At 38.0% G+C, this 22,276-nt stretch overlaps 1 protein-coding gene across 1 annotated transcript; it reads right to left on the bottom strand.

Annotated features, from left to right (window-relative positions):
- Positions 1–101: 101 nt before the first annotated feature.
- LOC139740427 (peptidyl-glycine alpha-amidating monooxygenase-like) lies at positions 102–15,013 on the bottom strand. The gene is made up of 12 exons (XM_071651019.1): positions 14,981–15,013; positions 12,960–13,050; positions 11,491–11,654; positions 10,324–10,372; positions 8,149–8,674; positions 7,418–7,578; positions 6,548–6,658; positions 4,604–4,819; positions 3,275–3,354; positions 2,698–2,904; positions 2,296–2,408; positions 102–1,465 (listed from the first exon to the last, which is right to left on the bottom strand). Exons 2-12 carry the CDS (start codon positions 13,013–13,015, stop codon positions 1,340–1,342), a joined length of 1,809 nt encoding a protein of 602 aa, XP_071507120.1. The 5' UTR covers positions 13,016–13,050; positions 14,981–15,013; the 3' UTR covers positions 102–1,339.
- Positions 15,014–22,276: the final 7,263 nt, after the last annotated feature.

Genomic DNA, 22,276 nt, shown 5'->3' with positions numbered 1-22,276 from the left:
ACTATATAAGGCTACGATAAAGTGCATAAAGTTACGGCCTTTAGGTAAATTTTTGATAGAGTTATGAACATACACAATTCACAGCATATTCTGGTTTAAACTTCGACATGAATATCAAGATTGAACTAATGAGACATTTGTACAATGCTGCTTGGTCCGTCAAAACTAATTTGCAAATTACATTGAACGCCGTTTTCTCCTTGTTTCTTTATGCCGCTTCGAAGTTCTACATTTTCATCTTTTCCCCCCGCCCGGAACATGACAAATTGCACTTGAAAACATTTTTGCATTATGTGGCTCTACACTCTAATTTTCTGAGATTGGTGAACTTTGCTTTCATGTTAACTGTTCACATTACTGAACGAAACAAGCAAAATCACCTTACTTGCCTATAACTGAGAAATGAGAAAATGATAAACAGACTGGTAGATAGAGTAGATGGATAGATATACAGAAGGATAGATAGACAGACAGACAGACAGATGGACAAAAAAATAGATGTGTGCGAGGGAAAAGCGTGCTTATAGTGCTGTGACTGATCCTTTTTTATTGAGCTGCAGAAATCAAGACATGCTTAACTTCCAAATGAAATGATTAGACGTACGGACGGGTTTCAGGGCATGATCATCAGGGGCGGCCTGTTTCCATTATGAGATGTGACGCAATGTGCTATTAGATGTGCAGTTGTTACTATTCAGTAATTTTCAATTCATCCTTACTCAAGACAGCTCACCCATCGTGTCTGCAACTCTGTATGCAAAAGTATTTATGGAATCACGTTCTTCTTCATTGATGTATAACTTTGTGCCTTGTTCGGAAACTATTATAGTATTGCGCGGATCAGCGATGTTGCTGGCGAAATAGATTTGACATTTGAAACAGTCACTTTAAGAAGTACACAATATAACATACCTTCAACGATTTCAAAGCTTATGTTTAGCTTGCCCCCATCTGGAAATAAATCAAGTATTGTATGATAATGATTAGGAATGCGGTAATTCTGGTTTTATTGTCTTGGTTGTTTGTTTGTTTTTAACTATACTTGCTGAAATATTACTATTGAAAGTGAAGCTAGTCTGAACCAATCACGTAATCACCCTCTCCGAAAAATAGTACTATGAGGACGAGCAGACACATGTGGCACGGTTCTCAACAGTTTTTGTTGTTTGTGCAGATCTTAGTTTCGACTAATTAGATTATCTTTCCTTCCAGATGCTGTAGTTTACTGAAAGATTGATAAAGTGCACCTTGGTGTACCGTTTCATGTTTTTCTTTAGAGCCGTATGATATAGTGATCTTTGTATCAGCATCGAAGGATCTATCAACGATCATATTTTCTCTATATCTCATTGCCAAGGCTGCTGGATGTTGTTTCAAACTTCCAGACGCGATTCACACCGATGTCGGCCACGTAGACGGCACCTTCGGGAGGGTACGTGGCGATGTCATGGACCACGCCGAATATCTGAGACAAACAGGGCAAAGCGAAGATATCAAAGTTGATGAGTATGAGCTAAACTTTTCACTGCTATAGTCACAGGGAATTACAGCTATGTTAGATCATGTTGGGTTCGAACATACTTTCATAAAAACAGAGCCTTCCGTGGTCGCCAACATGATGATTATTTGCACAACATATTTGATATCAAAAGTATAAGTTCTCTCCTCTTGAAGAAATTAACCTGAATTTTGCAACAGTCCAGAGAATGTATATAGGATGGTCATGTCACGTTTGACGTAATCATCATCTTTATACCACTAGCTGAGATCAGGACTACTAGGACCAGGACTACCCGGCCATACTGCAGCGAATACTACTACTATTTCTGCTATCACCAGGGTGATTACTGGTACTATGATAGTAACAATGGAATCAACAAGGATGATGATATTAATGATCATTTTTATCAGTTTCATCATAATTATGTATTGCAACATGGCTAATAATCTAGATTCTGAATGTACACAATTTGACATTTTTACATGTCACAGACATGCTTTCGAACGGTTATGTATGATAATTCCTATATCATCTCTTGCAAGGATGCCCAGTTGCTGTGAAAAAAACAGAGGCCAACTTAATGTATTAAAAGCAAAAGTCCCTCTTTTAAGCCCCGAATGCAGTTCAACTACAACTTTTAAAAAAAAAATTGATCGCCAGTACAAGATCATACAAGTGCTCGGAAGAACACATACTCACTACAAACACACACACACACACACACACACACACACACACACACACACACACGCATACACACAATGAATAATTTAAGGTTCCTCCAGCCGAGTTACCTTCGGGTATGGGTCCCATGTGCTGAGGATTTCGCCCGTCTCCAGTTCAACAGTGAATCCCAATGGCGGGACCTCCTCGCCTTCGTCAGGACCGTTCACGGCGTAGAGGACATCTAGATGAAAGAAAAAACGAGTATGTAATCATACCCATTGAGTTGACTCATGTAATGTAGTGTAACTCATTCACAGCTAGAGTACCAATCAACTTTGACCATAGTTTTGACACAATAGTTACTTTCGTCAAATACGTTATAAAAGCCAACACCCTTAACAGTCTTAAATTAGATATTGGTTTTGCAGAAAATACAGTAACCACAGAAAAGATCAGCTTGTGGGATTTAGCTGTGCTAAATAGTAAAGATATAATGAACATGGCAACTAAAATTACTAGTAACTCGGTACCTTCGTCGTCGTTGTAGGCGATGGCGTAGATCTCGTTGCCGAAAGCAGGCGATGCGATCTGGCGCTCCAGGGAACCGGTGGTCAGGTTGAAGCACTGGATGCGCGCGTTTTCCCGGTCAGCCACGCAGATGATGTCTCTCGACTCGATGATAGCCAGACTGTGCGGGATCTGGAACGACCTCATCGGGGACCAGGGCGGTACGAGTTCTGACGGAAGGGAGATATGTTATCATGTTTTGGGAGAGAGAACCAGGGAGGAAGAGAAACAGTGAGTTATAGGAGCCGAGGCAATTGTGTGGAGGAAGAGGACAATGTTACTTTATAATATGGGTCTCTCGAATTTGATATAATGTCATTACCCCTCATGTAACCACAACTGTCAGGTTAATTCGGTAGTTTTGAACAAACATTATATAAATGAATGAATAAATAAATAAACAAATATAAATATATATATATATATATATATATATATATATATATATATATATATATCATAAAGCAAAGCTCCTTGTGGACAGTCCTAGTTTGCAGCACACGCACTGAATAACAGCTCATTCTGTAACGATATTCTTACCTCCCGGAATCTTTCCTGCCGTTATCTCCATTAAAACCGTTCCATTATGGCTGAATTTTAGTACGCGGCTGTTACAATACCTACAACATTGAAACAAGAAGAGAAATATACATGATGGAATTTTTCAAGTTTCCGGACACCAAAACTACCACATCCTTTAAACTGAACGTGCTATCAATTCTATCAAAATAATGATTGAAGTAAAATAACCTCAGTGACTAAAATAGAGTCCGTCAGATAAAACCGCGAATTTCATATTTCTTGCATTAATGGTCTCTGTAGTTTGCAGTGTAAAGATTTTGAATGAAGAAAAAATAGAGGGTATGTGTACTTTGCTCTTCGAATAATCTCGCGACTGTTTTGTAGCTTTTAACTCATGGCGGACAGAATTTGTGTAGTGTGAGATGATTATGTTATGTATGTATGCCAGTTGAAGGATCACAGGCAAGGAAAGGTTTTAGTTTCGTCATGTTCGTATTTCGTCTTCTGGATGGAATATAATCTGACACATACATGCATACCATATGCTTAGTTGGATGATCACGAAAGAATCGTGCAAGATGCATCGACTATTTTGGCAAAATTAGCAATTAGCAATGATATACCACATTTCAAGATGTCTTTTAAAAGTTTAAAACAATCGAAGCCTACTTCTCTTCACGAAAAAAACCTCAATATTATAAGCAAGGTGTGCAAATCGCTATGTAAGTTTGTTTCGTTCAGGTATCGTCAGTAAAAGACAGGAGGGGGGGGGGGGCAGATTAGGGACAGTCCGTTCCGGTCGACATCTTTTGGTTTTTCATAATGATGATGATTAAAATCACGTAATGGTGTTGATGATTATAACCACATTCATAGCCATGAGGATGGCAACAACGCATTATAAATAGAGATGTAAACTGATAAAAGAATACTTGTACTTCATGAACAGACAGTATAAATACCTGGAAATGAATGGATATTGAATGAATGAGTAGAAAGCGGTCAAAGTTATTTTGTTTTTGTGAGCTATCTGAAATGAGTTCTACAATCTGTGCTCGAGAGTAATGACTGCATTTATCTTTTGATTCGTACCCACAAGGAAATTTAAGATGCAACAAAGTGATGGAATAGTTGTGTGCATCAGAATGTTAATGACACGGGGGGGGGGGGGGCGTTTCATAAAGCTGCTCGTAAAGTTACGAACAACTTCCGAGCGACTGGTGATCAGTTCTTGTGCTGAATTATGGAAATTCTGATAAGTATAGCACATCAGAACTGATCACCAGTCGCTCGTAAGTTGTTCGTAACTTTACGAACAGCTTTATGAAACACCCCACAGGATCTTACCCGTCAGCCACGTAGATCTCGCCCGTTCTGCTGTCGACCGCCACGTCGGTGGGCTTGCAGAACTGGTCCAGGTCGTTGCCCGGATCGAAGGCCTTGCCGAGCACGAGGGACGGTGTTCGGGAACCCGCCGGAAACTTAAAGACTTGGTGTAGCGCGACGTCAGTCAGCCACATGTTATCGTGGGCGTCGATGTACAAACCATGAGGCATGTAGAATCTTACGTGGACAGGAACAAAGAGATCTCAAACTGACTCCATTTTACTGCAAATACGCTATACATTTACACACCACATCAATAGTTGACAATATAGTGAGGAATTGCAACATGTAACAACTTTACAAGTAATCTTATCTTGCAATATATTACAAGCAGGTATACCTGAAGCCATCGTTGCCTACCTAATTTTCCGATGACTTATCGAGCAGGGAAAAACATAAAGAAGCACAAGAGAAACTATATGCGGATACATGTCTTAGACATGGATATAATAGGGATACATCGATGTGATATGAGCTTCAGTTACTAAGCATGCACAAATCCACGTACATTGCAAAGTATTTCACTCGAAATAAAACAACATTAGTGTATCTTATAAATATCTAGTTACTACGTGATGTCAGTAATCACCATGACGATTGTCTTCCCGCCATGTAGACTGCAATTAATATTTTGATCCAAGTAGCAGTCAAAATTGATTCCAGTTTCTCTACATGATTATATTTCCACATGGGAAATAAGTAACAAGTTTGTTTTTTTTTAACGTGGAGGGGGCTATTACGTTCGTAGCATTAAATTCTCTGACGGTATAATTGGCAGACTTGAATCGTCCTTAAATATGATTGTTCACTTTTATTATCAGTGCATATAATGTTATATAATTATATTAAATTCGCGTCATACAACTTTTTTCCATTCCGTTTTCTTGGTAGGGCCGTTCTAATCAAGGACTGTCCAAACAACACAAAACAGACAACATGTTTAATCGACCACTACTTATGAATAAGTACAATGACATTTTTTTTTACGTGCGTCTCGTTTTCTCTTCAATTTCTCTTCTTTTTCCCTCAAATATTGAAGTGAGAGTGGACTAAAAATGTGACGAACAAAATCTATGCATCAATGAAATGCGTGCCTGGTTTATGCATTATGGATTTATCAGTACCACAATAACATTTATTTCATGTAAAGACAGCTATAAAGCGCTGATAATTTTTCCCACTGACATGAAGATTTTTCAATTTTTCAGCTGAACCCGCTTAATATCGTTTGGCTATTAAGTGTATACATATATCTATCGTAATTACAATACATCAGGTTGTAAAAAAACTTTATGATCAAGACATGTGCAATTCTATACTACATGACATAGTATATAGTACAATTGTTAAAGCAGGCAATGTTGTGACAGCTTTTGTATATTGCGTATGTTTTGTAATCATTAAGTAATACCTTGCAATAGCAAATCGTCGGTAAGCATAAGTACACTTCTATCGTCATTTTGCAGCAATACCATGCATACATAAATTCTTCCGTAGATGCTAAAATACAACATTCATGCAGAGTGTTAAATGCTGCGTTACTGAAATCATTACACGCCTCATTCTCGATGATGTACAAAGTGGCTTGATCTATTATAGATATAAGAGTAATTGTTGTACTTTGCCATAGTTTCATAATATTTCCGCAAAATGTGAACATAATGAAATCTTCCTTAGATGTTTAAGTGTTCGGTGGTTCGTAAAATACCCCAAATAAGAAGTTTGTTTCAATGAATTCTTTTTTGGCAATTTAGTTCTAAATGTAGCAAAGCTAATTTTCACTGATATGCTTTATTCGATTCTTTACTTTTATTTGCTTTGTATATACTCAGGTGATATTCTTTGACCTTTGTTTCGAACCCAAACTCAGAGGGCATGCCATACCGATTATGATTATAGTCTTACCGATCACTGCCCCAAGAAGTGAGGACTTCGCCAGTACCAGGGTCAAGGGTTACGATGACGTCATCAGGAATAGGTTCATCCAAGAGGAAGTTGTTCTCGTCATCAAAGACCCTGCGTAGCGCATGACAAAACAGAATTACGAGAGAGTACACCGAATGACATGATGAAACGTGGTGAATGGTGTAGTAGACTCTATGGCAGACCGAGGTCATATTTAACCGGACTCTTTTGCCAGCCATCTTAATGAATCGAGACAAAGTTTTATCCGTGTAGACAACCCAAAACTCAGAGTGGCGTATTTACCAATTTAAAACGAATCTATTTCATGAATTAACAAAAAACAATGTAGTGTTTAACTGAGCTTCTAGACTTCTCTAGAGGTCACCTCTAGAGGTAGGCCTACTTGTATTTTTTTTTAAATTTGTAACAGTTTATATACCCTGAAATTTTAACTCACTGTAACGCCTCATGAACCATCTCTGTTACTCCAGGGAATTCGTTCCTGTTATCGACGAGAAGAAATGCGTGGCTTAAAGTTTAAAACTGAATATAAATCACACTCTCTACAATGGTGTAGATTATGGCAGATTTATCCAGTGTTGATGTACTATACCTATTCGCTATCTGTATTTCTGATATTGGAAGGGTGCGTTTTATAGTTCATTGTTATTGTGGATAGACAACGTGGCAGAACGTTAATACGATTATGTATGGCAAACACTATCGTCATCACACGACGGTATGTTTTGCATACTTTGCCTCCCCTCCCCCATCCCCCCAAACAATAGCAACAACAGCAAATCCGAACACTTTGCCTTGTATGATAAGAATCTGATCAGTCTAACAATACTGCAGTAGACGTGCTCTCACCCGTCTTTCCATTGACGATCGGCCCGGTGAACCAGGGAGAGTTTTCCACTGGAGTCTGTGGCAATGCCGGCCACCTGACCGATCTCCAGAGTTTCGTCACGCGGCCACCAGCCACGAAGGACCATGCCATAGGCCTGAGCACCGGCGGAGTTCCACAGGTCCTATCGATGCAAAGAGGGATGCCCATTATTTCACTTATTACGATGTTAACCATAGCAACGTCTTTAACAACCAACTATAAACACACACATACACACTTATACACACACGCATATATATATATATATAGACTGTATATATATATATACACTGTATATATATATATACACTGTATATATATATATATATATATATATATATATATACACTGTATATATATATATATATATATATATATATATACATATATATATACAACACGCACAAAAGAATTTCGTCACCCTGTAAAGAACGTTTCACGAACGATGGTGAAATGCTAAAATCAAACATTAAATCTAGAGTGGAAATGTCAGAAATAATGACCAGCTACTGAAAGTGTTGTATCTGCCATCTCACCAATTGAGAGAGAGAAAAAAAAAACACCCACACAAATAGATCTGTAAAACAAATTCAAGAACAAAAATAAAACATTATGGGGTAGTCGGTGTCTAATACCTACAAGGGACAATACAATTATGACTGTGCGTTACACATTTCACTCCGTCAACACTGAGAACGCTGTGCCACTTTACCTGTAGTCTGGCCATCCAGTCGGCTGAGCTAGCATAGACCGACCCTTCATCACCGTAGTTATTCATGTACGAGTCACCGTCGATTCTGTTCTGGTAAGACTGGTCGATCCCTTGGTCGCTGTAGTACTCGTCCTGGTTCAGGAACTCCGACATCGAGATGGACTCGTCGGCACCGTAATCGATCCGGGGTACTCTGCTACTCATCCAGTCTGTGTTCTGCTCCAGAATCGACCAGAGAGACGACTGCGAGTACTCGTCGCCAATGTCTTCCTCGACGGCCAGGCTGCTGCTGCTGCTCGGCAACATTTCAACCTCCTCCTCCTCCTCCTCTTCTTCTTGCATCCCGTTTACCTCCTCGTCTCCTTCATCGGGGCCCTCTTCCTGCTGCTCATTCACGGCTTCGTCCTCGTCTCTGTCCTCGTCCTCGTCCTCCGCATTGTCGATGAGTGGTTTGGGGTCGCAGCTTGGGCTCTTGAGTGCCCCTGAGTAGTAATTGACCGTCTCGATGATGCCTGTCTCCTCAGTGCTACCATTACCATTATGACGTCACAAAAAATGAGACATTAAAAATTCAAATGATGGGGCCTTGAAATGATGGAATGAGGACATGAACGAATCAAGGCGCAGGCGAGATTCATGACTAGGGCCGTTGAAGTTTGCTTTTTTTTCAAGTGTGTGTGTGTGTGTGTGGGGGGGGGGGGGCACTCCGATCGAGAAGGGGGGGGGGGAGGGGGAGGGCAGAAAGCTCATGGTTGGGTCAATGTTCCTCCCCCACCCTCCCTCCCTTCCCCCTTCGTTGGGGCCCATGGAATGACGTGGGGTTTCTTGTAGTTGGTTTGTTTTTTTCAGAGAAAAAGTTGTTTTCTTTTTCTTTTTGTTTTTTAGGGGGATGGGTGGATAGGGTGCAGCTCCTAATCACCAAATTTCCCCTCCCCTCTTCCTTGACCCCTGTATGCTAACGAAGGTTTAGATTACAATTGGAATGGTGGAAAACTGCCGTGAATTCATCTCATCATCGTGGTGAAAAAGATGACAGATTTTAGCCAAAATACAACACACTCAGGCAAGTATCCATTACGGTACATTACACGCGTATTCCTTACATCTAAATTACATGTACATGAAATATAGCAAGATATAAATAGTTCATTGTTCTGGAGCAATTGTTATCAATAGAGTTACTAATTTCTGCCCGGTAGGCACTTCACATTTAACTATCTGAACCATATTTCATTCTAGGTATCATGATATAGCAAATAATAATTTCATCAAGAATATTCAATAGTCCAGGAAAGTTATATCATATACACATAATGTAACTATACCCAAGGAGGTTTGAGAAATGGAGTTCCAGGTGGCTGTAAACATTCAAACAGCTGTCAGTTTTCTTTTGACGTACAAAGGAATTCTACAGGGTGCATTTGTGACTTTGATGATCGGAGTTCGATGCCGCCGTCTTTCCGAGCAAAGAGATGATTCATTTGAAACACTAACATAATGTCGGCTATATCTTGTTTGTTTTTGTATTAAGAAAAATTAGATTTCAGCTAATAATAAGGCATATGAAAAAGAAAGTAACTCCTGTCCAGGATTATGTCAAAAAGTATAAATCTGAGCCGTACGTTGTGAAAATATTTGAACTGCACCCTTACTGAAAAGTCGATATCATCATCTTTCCGATCACTTCCGATAAATGAAACTGATATGGTATAATCTTTAAGTGTAGTTCTTTATAAAGTTATATGTTAGATCAGTGTAAAAACATGTAAAGTCGGGTAATTTAAATTCTTATTTCATCAATTTTTGTGGAATTCTTATTCGCACATCCCTGTGTTTGTACCTTTATGTAATATATACCGCTCATGTTTCATAGGAAGGGACAGCGAAAAGTAATTAGTAATATAATGACATATCTTCCACTGAGAGTGACGAGTCCATGATGCAATGCCACATGAATCAATTGTCTTCCTATCTGTGAGGCAGCTCCGGTTCAGCACATACTTCAAATATTTCTTAGTGGCGGCATCAAACATGGGATCAAAGGGAATAACACTGTTGTTACTCCATCTCTTGAACCTCCTTGCTATACCGTAAACTAGTAAAAAGAGACATTCTACACAAAGTGAATTTTAATCTAACTTTGAGTAACGCTGATGTAGGTAAATAATAACTTACTCAGATGGCATCAACTTCAGCTGTAATCCGGAAGAATCTGAAAATCCACCTTTAAAAAGAAATAACACCATAAAAGTGCATCGAGAGATAGTTTGTCTGCTTGGCAATGTTTTAATCGTGAAGAAAGTTAACCAAATTTGATTAAAAGCAGTTTCGTAAAAGTAACAGTCCGTGAAAAATTGAACAAAATGACAACAAACAAATCGAATCACCCTTGAAAACAGATTCGGTGTGATGTCATGAGGGCAACCTAGTGAAGAGGTAAGGGTATACTGTTATAGCGGGGAAAAAATAAAACAAATTTTCTAGCGGACGAGTTACGACCCCCAAATCAGAAATATATTATATCTTTAGATATCTACCCTTGAAAATGGTGTGAGTACCAGTTACCGTGATCGAAATCTTTGTATAAAAAAAAAATAGAAACATGATGACATTTGACACACATTTTTTGTTTTAATTTCGAAATTGCCTGAGACGCACTTCTCAAGTGCATCATCATTTCATGATCATAATTTCAACTCACATTACCACAATACTAAGTGAGTGTTTTGTTTTCAAGTCGTTTATTTATGCAACTTTGCAATTTATTCATATACTTGTCATTTCATCTCTTTTTTTTGTTTCAAATTGAAATGAAACCTTAATACAACATTTAATGATATTAATATAGATTTCTATCAATATATGGTTTTCTAAAACATGCAACTGAATAGGGATAATTATTTATTATCATTGTAAGCGGTAATGTCTGACAACAATATACGCAAATACAGACATCTTTTGTACTATTGCAAGCAGGAATGATGTAGACATGCAATCTAAGCTCACGGCGATCGTGGCATCTAGATCGTGGTATCTGGAGGGCAACAGCTCATCTCGCCTTACCTCAACATGTTATTGCCAGTTACTTTCTTCACAAAATAACGCCTGTTCATGTTTTATATCTTAAAATTACTGTTTGACCAAAATTATTGGACACGCTACTCTATAGTAATTTTGCTACATGTTGTAAATACAGTAGTATCCATGCTAAATGTATGGTTTTCTTCATTTTAATAGGTGTGATATCCTTATATTTTGTTTAGTATTTGCAAAAGACGGGTGGTCACAATCCAGTAATAGTTATATTCGTGTAACCACTATATGCTGTAAATGTCTACCTACCATCAACATATTGCACCATTAAAACGACATTATGAATGAATGCCCCTCCGACTGTGATAGCTTCACCCTTTGCAAGGTAATCGTCGCATCTGTCTCGCGTCCATTCGTACATCAGAGCTGTAGGACCGTGGCATATTCCACTCTTGTTCTGAGGGGTGCAAGACCTTATTTGATTAAAAAAATATGAGAAATAATAAAATGAGTGTCATATGAAATAAGTTACACTGTATGCTCCCTCATGCTGTATTCATCAATATTTCAGATTATCTTCATTACTTATGAAATTCATTCCTCTCACACTGTTATAGCGCTCTTAAGAATTTCCCCCGCAGTACACACTTCACTGCATTGTGATTATTCCCAGAATCATCTGAGCATTATAAATCTTCCACAATATGGCGCGAAAGCCCTAGTAAGAAGACATCGGCAACATATTCTCGATTAACAAAAGCGAGCACCATGCAGGGATATAGCCAAACATTTTTTTTTTCACCCAGCACAAGTCAGCAGGATAAGGTGATACTTGGGTGACTGTACAAAGACTTGTTTTATAGTCATTTTGCATGTGTGTGCGTGGGGGGGGGGGGGGGTACATTGGATGGACAATATCATTTGTTTTCAACACGGGAAGCAGTGTAGTTATGACTTTTACTCTCATCGTCATTATCGGGTATTATGCACTTTCGTTCATTCACAAGATATTTCTCGTTATTTCTGCCCATGGAGATTGTAACCAAAGGGGTTTTAATATGTTCAGAGAGAAAACGAGTAAACCATTAAAAAACAGAGAACATGAAAGGAGCATCTTTTACACAATGATATTGACACTAGCCTTCAATGTATATTCTAAATGAGCCGGGAACTTGAGGCAATGGAATAACAATGACATAGTTGATGTGATATGATTTTCATGATATCTGCTTGAAGAACAAACTAAATCGTTCAGTGCAATTTAACTTACACGACAGATACTTACTGTTGGTACAATTAATGTGTGATATAACATTTGCCGTCATTATCTTATTATCAAATATGTTCTCTTTGTTGTGGATGACGGCCTCTTCAGAGTGAATATCTGTTTGATAAAATAACTCATTAATTCAGAAAAGAGTACAAAACATTTTACACAATAAAAGTGATTGAAATATACTACCAGCTTTAAAGTTGTAGATATCACTGATTTGATGTGAGTCTGCGTTGTTGTATTCCTGCTATAAAAAAAGTACATCCATTAATTTGATACACTACCGATGGCTTGAAACGTGAGCTCATGCTGGCGTAACTGAGAAATATTTTACAGATATAATGAGCATTCTGGCAAAGAATAGACTTAAATAAAGTTATGTAACATGTCTGCATCCAAAACTTGGAATCAAGGGCTTTGTCTGAAGCACATCATTAATTTCGCAAATATATAATATAGATATTTATATCTTTAAAGTGTCGAAACGAATCGGGGCGGCGATTACCAGTAGTCTTTATTGCTGGCCGCTTTGTCCGGGCAACCATAGAGAGCAATGTGCATGACCGACTCCCGGTTGATCAGCGGGCTGAAACCGACTGGGAATGAAGAAAACATAGACCAATGACTATTAAGACAGGACCATCAAGGTGATTTTACGGGACGACACAGACCATTAGCTGTCTATCACGTCTGAGATAATTTGAGGTAACGATGTACCAGCGACCTTGTGACGTGAATCAACGTAAGGTGCGATACAGAACTGTCTGAACGTATTTAAAGGTTGACAGCGTAGTTCGGTTTACCATAATGCATTTCGAAAGAAAATGGTCATATCTGTTATAGATCAAATATAGAGATTTTGGTCAGATTAGATTTTCTATATGATAATCAATTTTTCCCCCAAAATCAATAAATCAAGTATATATATAAAATAGAGTAATTTCTTTTTCATTTTCTTATCCATGACATATGAATGGAATTAGTTTTGCGGAGTATATTTACGGATCATTTATTTACTTGTTAATTAATTAATTGATTAATTTGTTTATTCAATTCCTTGTTTATTTATTCATTCATTTATCCATTTGTTTGTTTTTGCTGTTGCTCTCCGTGAATAATATCGTGTGCTCGATCTGTTGACAGGTTGACTGTAATACAGATCGGGTATACGATCTTATTTACGAGAGGAACAATAAAAGGACAAAAAACCCTGTGAAACTTCGGTTTTCGTTTTCATGTCTGTAATGAGATGAGTCCCATCAAGCATAAGTCTATAGTTCGTACGTTTTAGGAACAGTAACGTGAATAATTATAATTATGATGAAGACATCGGTACAACAATGACTCCTGTATAAGCGAGTATCATCTATTCCAAGTATAATTTATATAATCATGTTAGTATTGAGACATCTTTAATAGTGAGCTAAAAGAGCTAGATTATTGTAAAATTGCTTATACCGTTAAGACAAAGAGTAAATTAAAAACAGAACTATGCTCTCTTTAGATTCCGTTACTATATCGCCGAGTTGTTGAATGTAAATTGAATGCAACAGCAAAGCTTTTAGGCTGTTTGCCTTTGAGAAATTGATTCTCAAACGATTTGCGCTTCTCTCTCTCTTTTTTTTTAAGTTAGTAAAAGCATCATATTTTTTATCAAGATTGTGGGTATGAGTCATAACCCACTTTATATAAATTATCAGAAAGCTGCAAACTGCAGACAATTTTTGTTGTTGCTGTTGTTGCTTTCATTCCGAGAGAGCACTGTAACAGACAGTGATGCATGGGATAATTTTGCCCAAGTCTCGATCGCTGTAAAACGCCAACGAGATGTCCTGAAAAAGAATGACCCGACTGAATGAAACTTTTTCTCCTGTCTATTAAGGGGCCCAGGCTTGAAATCACGCGTCCTATCACAAAACGGTGCAAAATGGCAGCACATTGTATGCATTCCATGTTATATCTATACGTGAAGGTTTCCTACGAAGGCACGACATCTCGCTCAGATCAGAGCATGGTGTAACATTATCAAATATACAAAATGTATGTTTGAACATATATATATATACGCATATTATATCATATATATTTCAATATATATTAGATATGTATATATAATCAAACATAATTATCATATACATATACATATATATACATAGAGAGAGAGACAGACAGACAGAGAGAGACAGAGAGAGACAGAGACAGAGACAGACAGACAGGGAGAGGGACAATCGAGAGCGATGAAGTTTTTCAACCTTATATTACTTTGTTTATTGTACATTGTAATGTTGATTAATGCACTTAATTTCTGTAAAAATCTGTTTTTGTTGGAAATGGAAAAAAGTGAATGACTGACTGACTGACTGAATTGATAAATGGTTGACAGATTCTTTTTAATAAATTGGGGGATCTGATACCAGAATCACAGAAAATCTCAGATTTGAGAGGGTTTGTTCCTGTATCTTCTGTAACAGTACAAACAACATCAACAATGACAACGATGACGAGAACTTAATCCATTTCACTCACCAATGTGTTGTTGAGCTTCCGTGAGGGAGGTGCCAGTGCACTCAATGTCTCCGCCCTGCACCAAACAATAAAGAGAAAGTTTCCGTGAGTGTTTTTCTTTGTGTCTGTGCATGCGATTGAGTGTGTGTGTGTGTGTGTGTGTGTGTGTGTGTGTGTGTGTGCGTGCGTGTTTTTAATGAGCAAGCATTAATCCTTACAGGACGTCATAATCAGCACAGGTCATCGATTAGCTGACACCATTTACCATTAACAATTCTGCTGCTGATTCACGGTATTTAACATCTGTAATCGATGTCAGGTCCTCACACAATGAAATGGAATTATGGAAATGATTACGAAGTCGTGATTAGTTATCACGGTAATGCAGGAATACAACATGTGGACTAACTCAACACGAAATTCCTGTCGTGATTGACGTCTATTCACTCTTTAAATAAATACACATTTCTGTATATACATATCTATATAATTATATACATATATAACATATTCGTCCTCATTTTTATGTCCAACATTTTAATGCTCATGGTAATTAGCGGCATAATCTTTTGATCTGATGTACTCAAATTTTGCCCGATGCGTTCAGCGTGATAAATTCTCCCAAAAACAAACAAACAAACAAACAAACGAAGAAATACAAAACAAAATGTCTTTATATAAAAGATATAAAGACGGTAAAAAGGGACATAAGAACACAAGAAAGACAAGACACAAAGTTTGTTGTTTTGATGTGCTTTGCGTTAATAGCCGAGAGCACAAAAGGTAAACCTGTTTGAGCTGGATCTATGTAGCTAACTTTCCAAAATCAATAATGATGATGACATTTTATGTACTGTGCGTGGGTGATGTTTTCTCGGCCTTGTGTTGTGCTGTGTCTAGAAGGGGAACGGCCGCAGGGAAACAGTGTAATAATTATCATGGTTGCACGAGTGTCATATGACTGTGTGTTTCATCAATTCGGCGGGCCTCCGCAAAACATCTATTCTTAATTGGATCCGTGATTTCGCACGAATTTCTGGTGACTCTCTCCCATCATGGTGAAAATAATTATCAAGCACCATTCACTGAATGAGTTACAAGCCCCACGCTCTTCCCTTAAGGCCATCAAGTTTGAAAAAGTCAAATCTCCATGATTTGCTAGTGCTTCTTGAAGAGTGGATAAGCCTTTCATGTAAAATCTTTGATGTTCATAAAAATTATCAGTGTTGTGATTTTGTTTTGTGATTGCAAAATTTTCAAAATTCCTCTCCATTTATAACTTATTCTTAGGAGTAGTAACACAGAAAAAAAGTAGCATCTGTTTCTCTCTTGGCATATTTAATGTATATCAAATGTATACAAACAAATATGTAATATATTGTATGTATTCCTCTTCTTTTTTTGCAAACTCCTCTCAGATTTTGTAAAAATCCACTTAATAGGGTACTACGTTCTACATGTATTTCATTTATTTCCAACACAAAACATACAGTGAAATTCAGAGGTGCAAATCTTATGATGAGAATTTGATACGCACCTGAATTCTCCTCGATTACTGGATTAAAGTGCGATTCATCTCTCATGCTTTCTAACATGTACAGATAAATAAAAACAATTTGAAATGAGGGGATAGCGGGTAGCTCGGGGTTGATGATACAGTCTAGACCATTTACTGTCCCCAGCCCATACAACCTCATCCATAGGATCCACACCGATGTATTATAGGCCATTCATAGATATTTTCAATATATATACATGTATATATATATATATGAAATATATATATATATGTATATATGAAATAAATAGATATGTATGTATATATATATGATATATATATATATATATATATATATATATATATATACATACATTTCATGAACTTGTCAAAAGCTGTATGGAAAATTCACATATTCCCAAATCCAGATCACACGAAAAGGAGCATGGTAGAAGACAACGACCTGAGTGATGGCAGCCAAGGGATGGTATAAGAGTGTCTCGATTTCACACAGCTGCTATTGCATGCACGCATAACGTGTTCCTCCTACGCCATTATGCCCAGAGTAGACTTTGTAAGCGACCCCCTCTATGATTTATCCTCGCAAAGTTATTAATATCGTTCCATGTGATTTCACATAATCATTACCAAATTTGGCTTCCATCTCATTTTGTACATATCGGATACCTTGTGGAGGAAACCACTTTTTTTTTTCAATAGTCGATTTTGACATGAAATATACATTTGTACATGGCTAAAATGAAGTTGGGCATTAAAAGCATAAGCAGAATCATTGCGCACGTTTGCACGTTTGTATGACATGAAATGCACCCTTTCTCTGCAGTCTGGCAATAATAGCCTTCAACGTGTGTCGAACCCTTGCTTTCCTGGTAATGGTCTTCATCCATCTTGTTCGCCATAGGTAATCTCATTCTCACATTATTAAAGGTCCCGGAAGCTCGACCATGGATTATAAACTCTAGGTCTGGTTCGAGGACAGTGTTGTAGGACAACGTACGGAACACTGACGTGTACAATACTTCTGACTTCATTTCCCAAGTACTGATCAGTCCACGGGAATGCTAAAACTGGTCAGCGAGATCATCCGAAATTTGTCATTGCAGTCAGCAGTCATAATCATATGAAACTGGGTTAAGGAAATAGTGAATTATAATATTGTGTAGCAAAGTTACGTTTATTTACCTTCAAACATACATACACACACACACACACACACACACACACTCAACACATACATACAAACATCCGCACATCATTACACGCACACACGTACACATTGAATTATTTATGGAATGATGATCATGTTTTCATGAGACCCCATGAACATAGTTGCAGGCCCCCTTTTCAAATACTCCATCAACACCCACTTCAACAACATCTTCAATATTACTGGCAGACAATTTCATGAAATGGGTTCAAGTGATTCATGTTTATCGTGCACTTCAGGGGATATAAGATAATGGCATGGTTTCAAAACATGTCACACTGCACCTCCTCCGGCCTCTACTAATCGACTGTTATCACTGAGATTGATAGGAGTGTCATATCGCAGTACGCTCTCGATACAAAAGCTCTGTGTGCGCACGTCCGCCATTACTGGGCTGAAAATACCCGGATGTCCCTTTTTACCCTGTGCTGAATATGCAGAGTAATAAAGCCTAAAATCTAATGTTAGTTTATCAGTTCTCAAATATGACAACATTGTATTATGTAAAACCTATATTAGTAACCGAACCTGATTATCTGCCTATAATCTACATTTAAACTTTTTACACATTTTGTTGGGGTGTTTGATTGCTTTAATATTTATTTGCTTCTTTAGGAGGTAGGTGGGTTTTTTCTGTTTGATTCCTTGTGTTTCCTTTCCATGATGACAAAGAAATCTTGATTTAGATGAAAATAAACTACGGATTAGGCCCTACAATCGCATCTCCGTATAGTAGCAGGCAATAATCGATCTCAGTATAGAAAGAGCTAAGCTCACGGCGCGCGGCGACGGTATCATTTGTGGAGACAAGTTATCTCAAGTGAAATGGCCATACATTATTCATGAGCATTGCTCTGATGGGCTGCGATAAGCTTGTTTGGAGAAAGTCTTTTTATGGGAAGAAAGAGAAGATCAAAGTGAGACGAGCTTCAGAGATTGTGTGTCTAATCAAATTGACAGCGCTAGCAATCTCATTGGAATATGAAGAAGAGTCTGAGAGAATGGCGAAGGGAAAAAAAGAAGAGAAGTTATCTATAACATCAGAGATGCCAAGTTCAACAAACTTTTATGAGTGAGATTTTCAGGACTCGGCGTTTCGGCGCTCGCGCGCATGCGCACGCGAACGAGGAGGGTGTCACACCTCCCATGGTAGAGAGCTTTTTTTGAATTATAAGCTCTTAATGATGCGATCTGGTGCATACTTAAGTGACTATTTTTTACTAATTTTGAAAGACAAAAGGGCAATATACCTTCAATTGCAACTATCACTTGAATCCTTTGAGCTATGCTCCTTATTTTTGGCACAAATTGCAGACTTCACCCGATGCGTGAGAAAAATGGGTGCCCTGCGTGAGATCGTGAGACAGGCCCTAAATGCTTGAGTCTCACGCAGAATGCGTGAGACTTGGTAGCTCTGTAACATAAAGATCAGAAGGAGGGAGAACAAAAGTGTTCTGTATTCTATACTCAGCTTTCCATCATAAACAACTCGATTACTTCTTACAAGCATAGGTACCTGTATGTTACAGGCATAATTCGATTATAGGTACTTAGTATCTCCAGGTCTTCGAGTGCCTCGGCTGTGGAATAGTAACTTTTTTAAAGGAGACCTCCAGATGATTTTTAGAATTGCATTTGAACGTCAATAAATTAGTTATATAGGGTACAGAGTTTCGGAATTTATGTATAGTGATTGGTATGAGAAATGAGAATGTTTTAGAAATTCATGACAAATCGCAATGAACGAGGATGATGACATAGCCGCTTCACATAAGAATGCACGATTGGACGCTAAAGGAAGCGGAACAAAACATGAAAGCGTGCATAAATTCTACTCTGGTGAACTTGTAAAGCAAGTGATATTGTAATGGAATGTCATTGCTAAATTACAGGAATATGAGAGTCTCTTAGTCATCATCCTTGTTCAGTTTTATGTTTTGAAGTTTTCAGAGTGGTGGTTTATCTGATGGTTTATCTGTTTATATATGGCACTAACGATTTATTCACTATGACATTGTATGAGGTGTAAGATTATATGAATTGTCTGGAATGCCCCTCTACTTCATTCTCTCCAGAAGTATGATAGGTAAATAGGTAAATAGATGTGTGCCTCCTTTGATCTTTAACTATTAACATTTCAGCATCTCGGCTACAAGGCCGACAGGGACCTGAGCGAAAAAAAAAAATCAACCATAATTTCGAGCACCAAGTGAGATCTAGTGAACTGTTTTTGTTTTTGTTTGTTTTTAAGTTTTTACAATTATCTGAAACAGAGCATGGAGGTACTTGTGAGGTTTTCTCATTCGAACGTAAAATAACATGTCAACAATCCCGCACTTCAACTGGTTTATATAGATAGGCCTATCCAAGAAAATTGCTTTCTCCAAAGTGCTGTGAAAAAGGACACAAGCGTCGCAGCACTGATTTCAAGCAATCAGTCGCCCACGGGTCCATACCCTAAACGCACTATGTGAAAAGCGATTGATAGTGCATGCCCAAATGGACATCAATTCTGTCGAGTGAGGTAACCTTTCCCAACACTCCCTTGGCATATGGCTTTATGCTATATAATGCGTTGGCTTAAGTTAGTGACATCTGACCTTTTTCTTAAAGTCATGAACACAACATTGCAGACTTCCTTCTTAAATTCCCCGTGGTTGTCTACTCTCCTGTACTGCTTTGGTGGGAATTACCTTTCATGAGCCGGAGCTACTTGTAGCAAGGCCGGCTAAATCTCAGACCAAAGATTGCAGAGGACTGATGGATCGGATTTGGAATGATGCATGAACTTATTTGTTTGTTTTCATTTCTACATAAAAAACAAACAAACTTCAGATACAAATAGACACAAATAAAATGTTCTACATTAAAGCTATACACATCTTCTCGTCCATGAGGCCCGGTTTTGAGCTATCATTTACAAAACTTGATTAAAGTAATAAATAGAAGATAATTATGATACCATTATAACATCAGTTGAAACTGTTTTCTCAACACTGTCAGGGTCCTATTTGTCTTGAGTGCCTTGAGTACCGCCATATTCTGTATATAGATGACTTTCTCTCTCTCTCTCTCTCTCTTAAATCCAGGGGAAGGAACTGAATTGAGTTTAGGTATTACCAATGGTAATAGTCCATCTGCATATCAAGGTCATGTATTAACTATCATCTTGTTACGCGTCGAAGTCCTTGTCACAGTTTCTCGTGGTGGTGGTAGAAAATGTGATATGAAATTGTTTAGATAACAGAAGCGTATAGCTCTCATAGTTTGCCTTTAAAATGTTTGTGCAGAAGATTGGATTCGAAAAAAAAAAACGATATAAAATACATCGACGCCGCCACATGATGAACTGTGGCAAATACATTAATTTCTTGAGTGAGTTTACTATATTTGTGCCAGTCTCACAAGAACAGCGATAGATTTATTGTGCACATGGTGTAAATGAAATTCAGCGTTAAAAACCACCGCCATTATTCCGAATTGAAAGGAGGCACAGTAGCATACACACGCCTACAAAACCACATCCGATTCATTTGCGCGCGAGTACTATACTATTTGATTGGGTTGAACGACACCGGCTGGCAGGCTGATAAACCCCTCCCCTCCCCTCCCCTCCCCCCCCCCCCCCCACATACTGCCGATAGATTTTTCTTTTTTCTTTTTCTGTAAGAACACCCATTCAGATGGTCATCATGACATGTATTGCTATATAAGAGGGAGGACGCAGACGATCAATGTGCAGTAATGGAGTATTCCGCGTTTAAATAAGGAAAGATACACGCTAAATGTGTGTATGTGTGTGTGTGTGTGTGTGTGTGTGTGTGTGTGTATGTGTGCGGGGGGAAATATAGCTTAAAATTGTTTGAAATTATCATTTTGAGGGTAAATGTTATAAACAATTTGTTGTTATTGTTATCGACAATGACGAAACCAATACTGAGGATTAACAAGAATAACTGCAAGAATGATTACAGTAATAAAGATAACGGCAATAATATCACGAACAAAAGAAGACATACAATAATGATGTTTCTTGTCAAAAATGACACAAAGATCATGATGATCATAAATCGCACAAAACAAGACTGCGATGCAGAATCTGATTAAAGTTTCTGATGAATGCATGTGATTAAGTCACTCTACATCTGAGGTACTGTTGTATGCAATGAAAGACAAGGTTATCATTGCAAAGGTATCGAGGAAAGTTATCAGTGCCTAGAGAGTACTGTATATAGGGATGTGTCTCCTATTCTGAGATAGGTAAAAAAAAAATACTACATGAATTCTTATTTGTTAAAATGTTGAAAAACTTTTTAAATGGAGAGCGACAACAACCTGCTGAAGACGAATATTCATTTTGTCACTTCTTTTGTTGCTGAATAAATGATTTCACACATCATTTTTTTTGTGGGGGGGGGGGGGGACAAGGGTCAATAGTATACCCCCCCTTCCGCAGTCCTGTATATTTTGCTTGTTGAATTGATTGTATACCTTTGGCAAGTCTACTGTTGTAACGCAATACAAATTTGATTATCAACGCAAACAGCATGCTTACAAAAACGAATTCCCCGCAGTTTCATACATTGAATAA

Source organism: Diadema antillarum, unplaced genomic scaffold, assembly GCF_040938485.1.
Source record: "Diadema antillarum isolate AM-2024a unplaced genomic scaffold, OU_Dant_1.0 seq00000854_RagTag, whole genome shotgun sequence".
NCBI classification, from domain to species: Eukaryota; Metazoa; Echinodermata; class Echinoidea; order Diadematoida; family Diadematidae; genus Diadema; species Diadema antillarum.
This window is presented reverse-complemented; position numbering and strand designations above follow the sequence as displayed.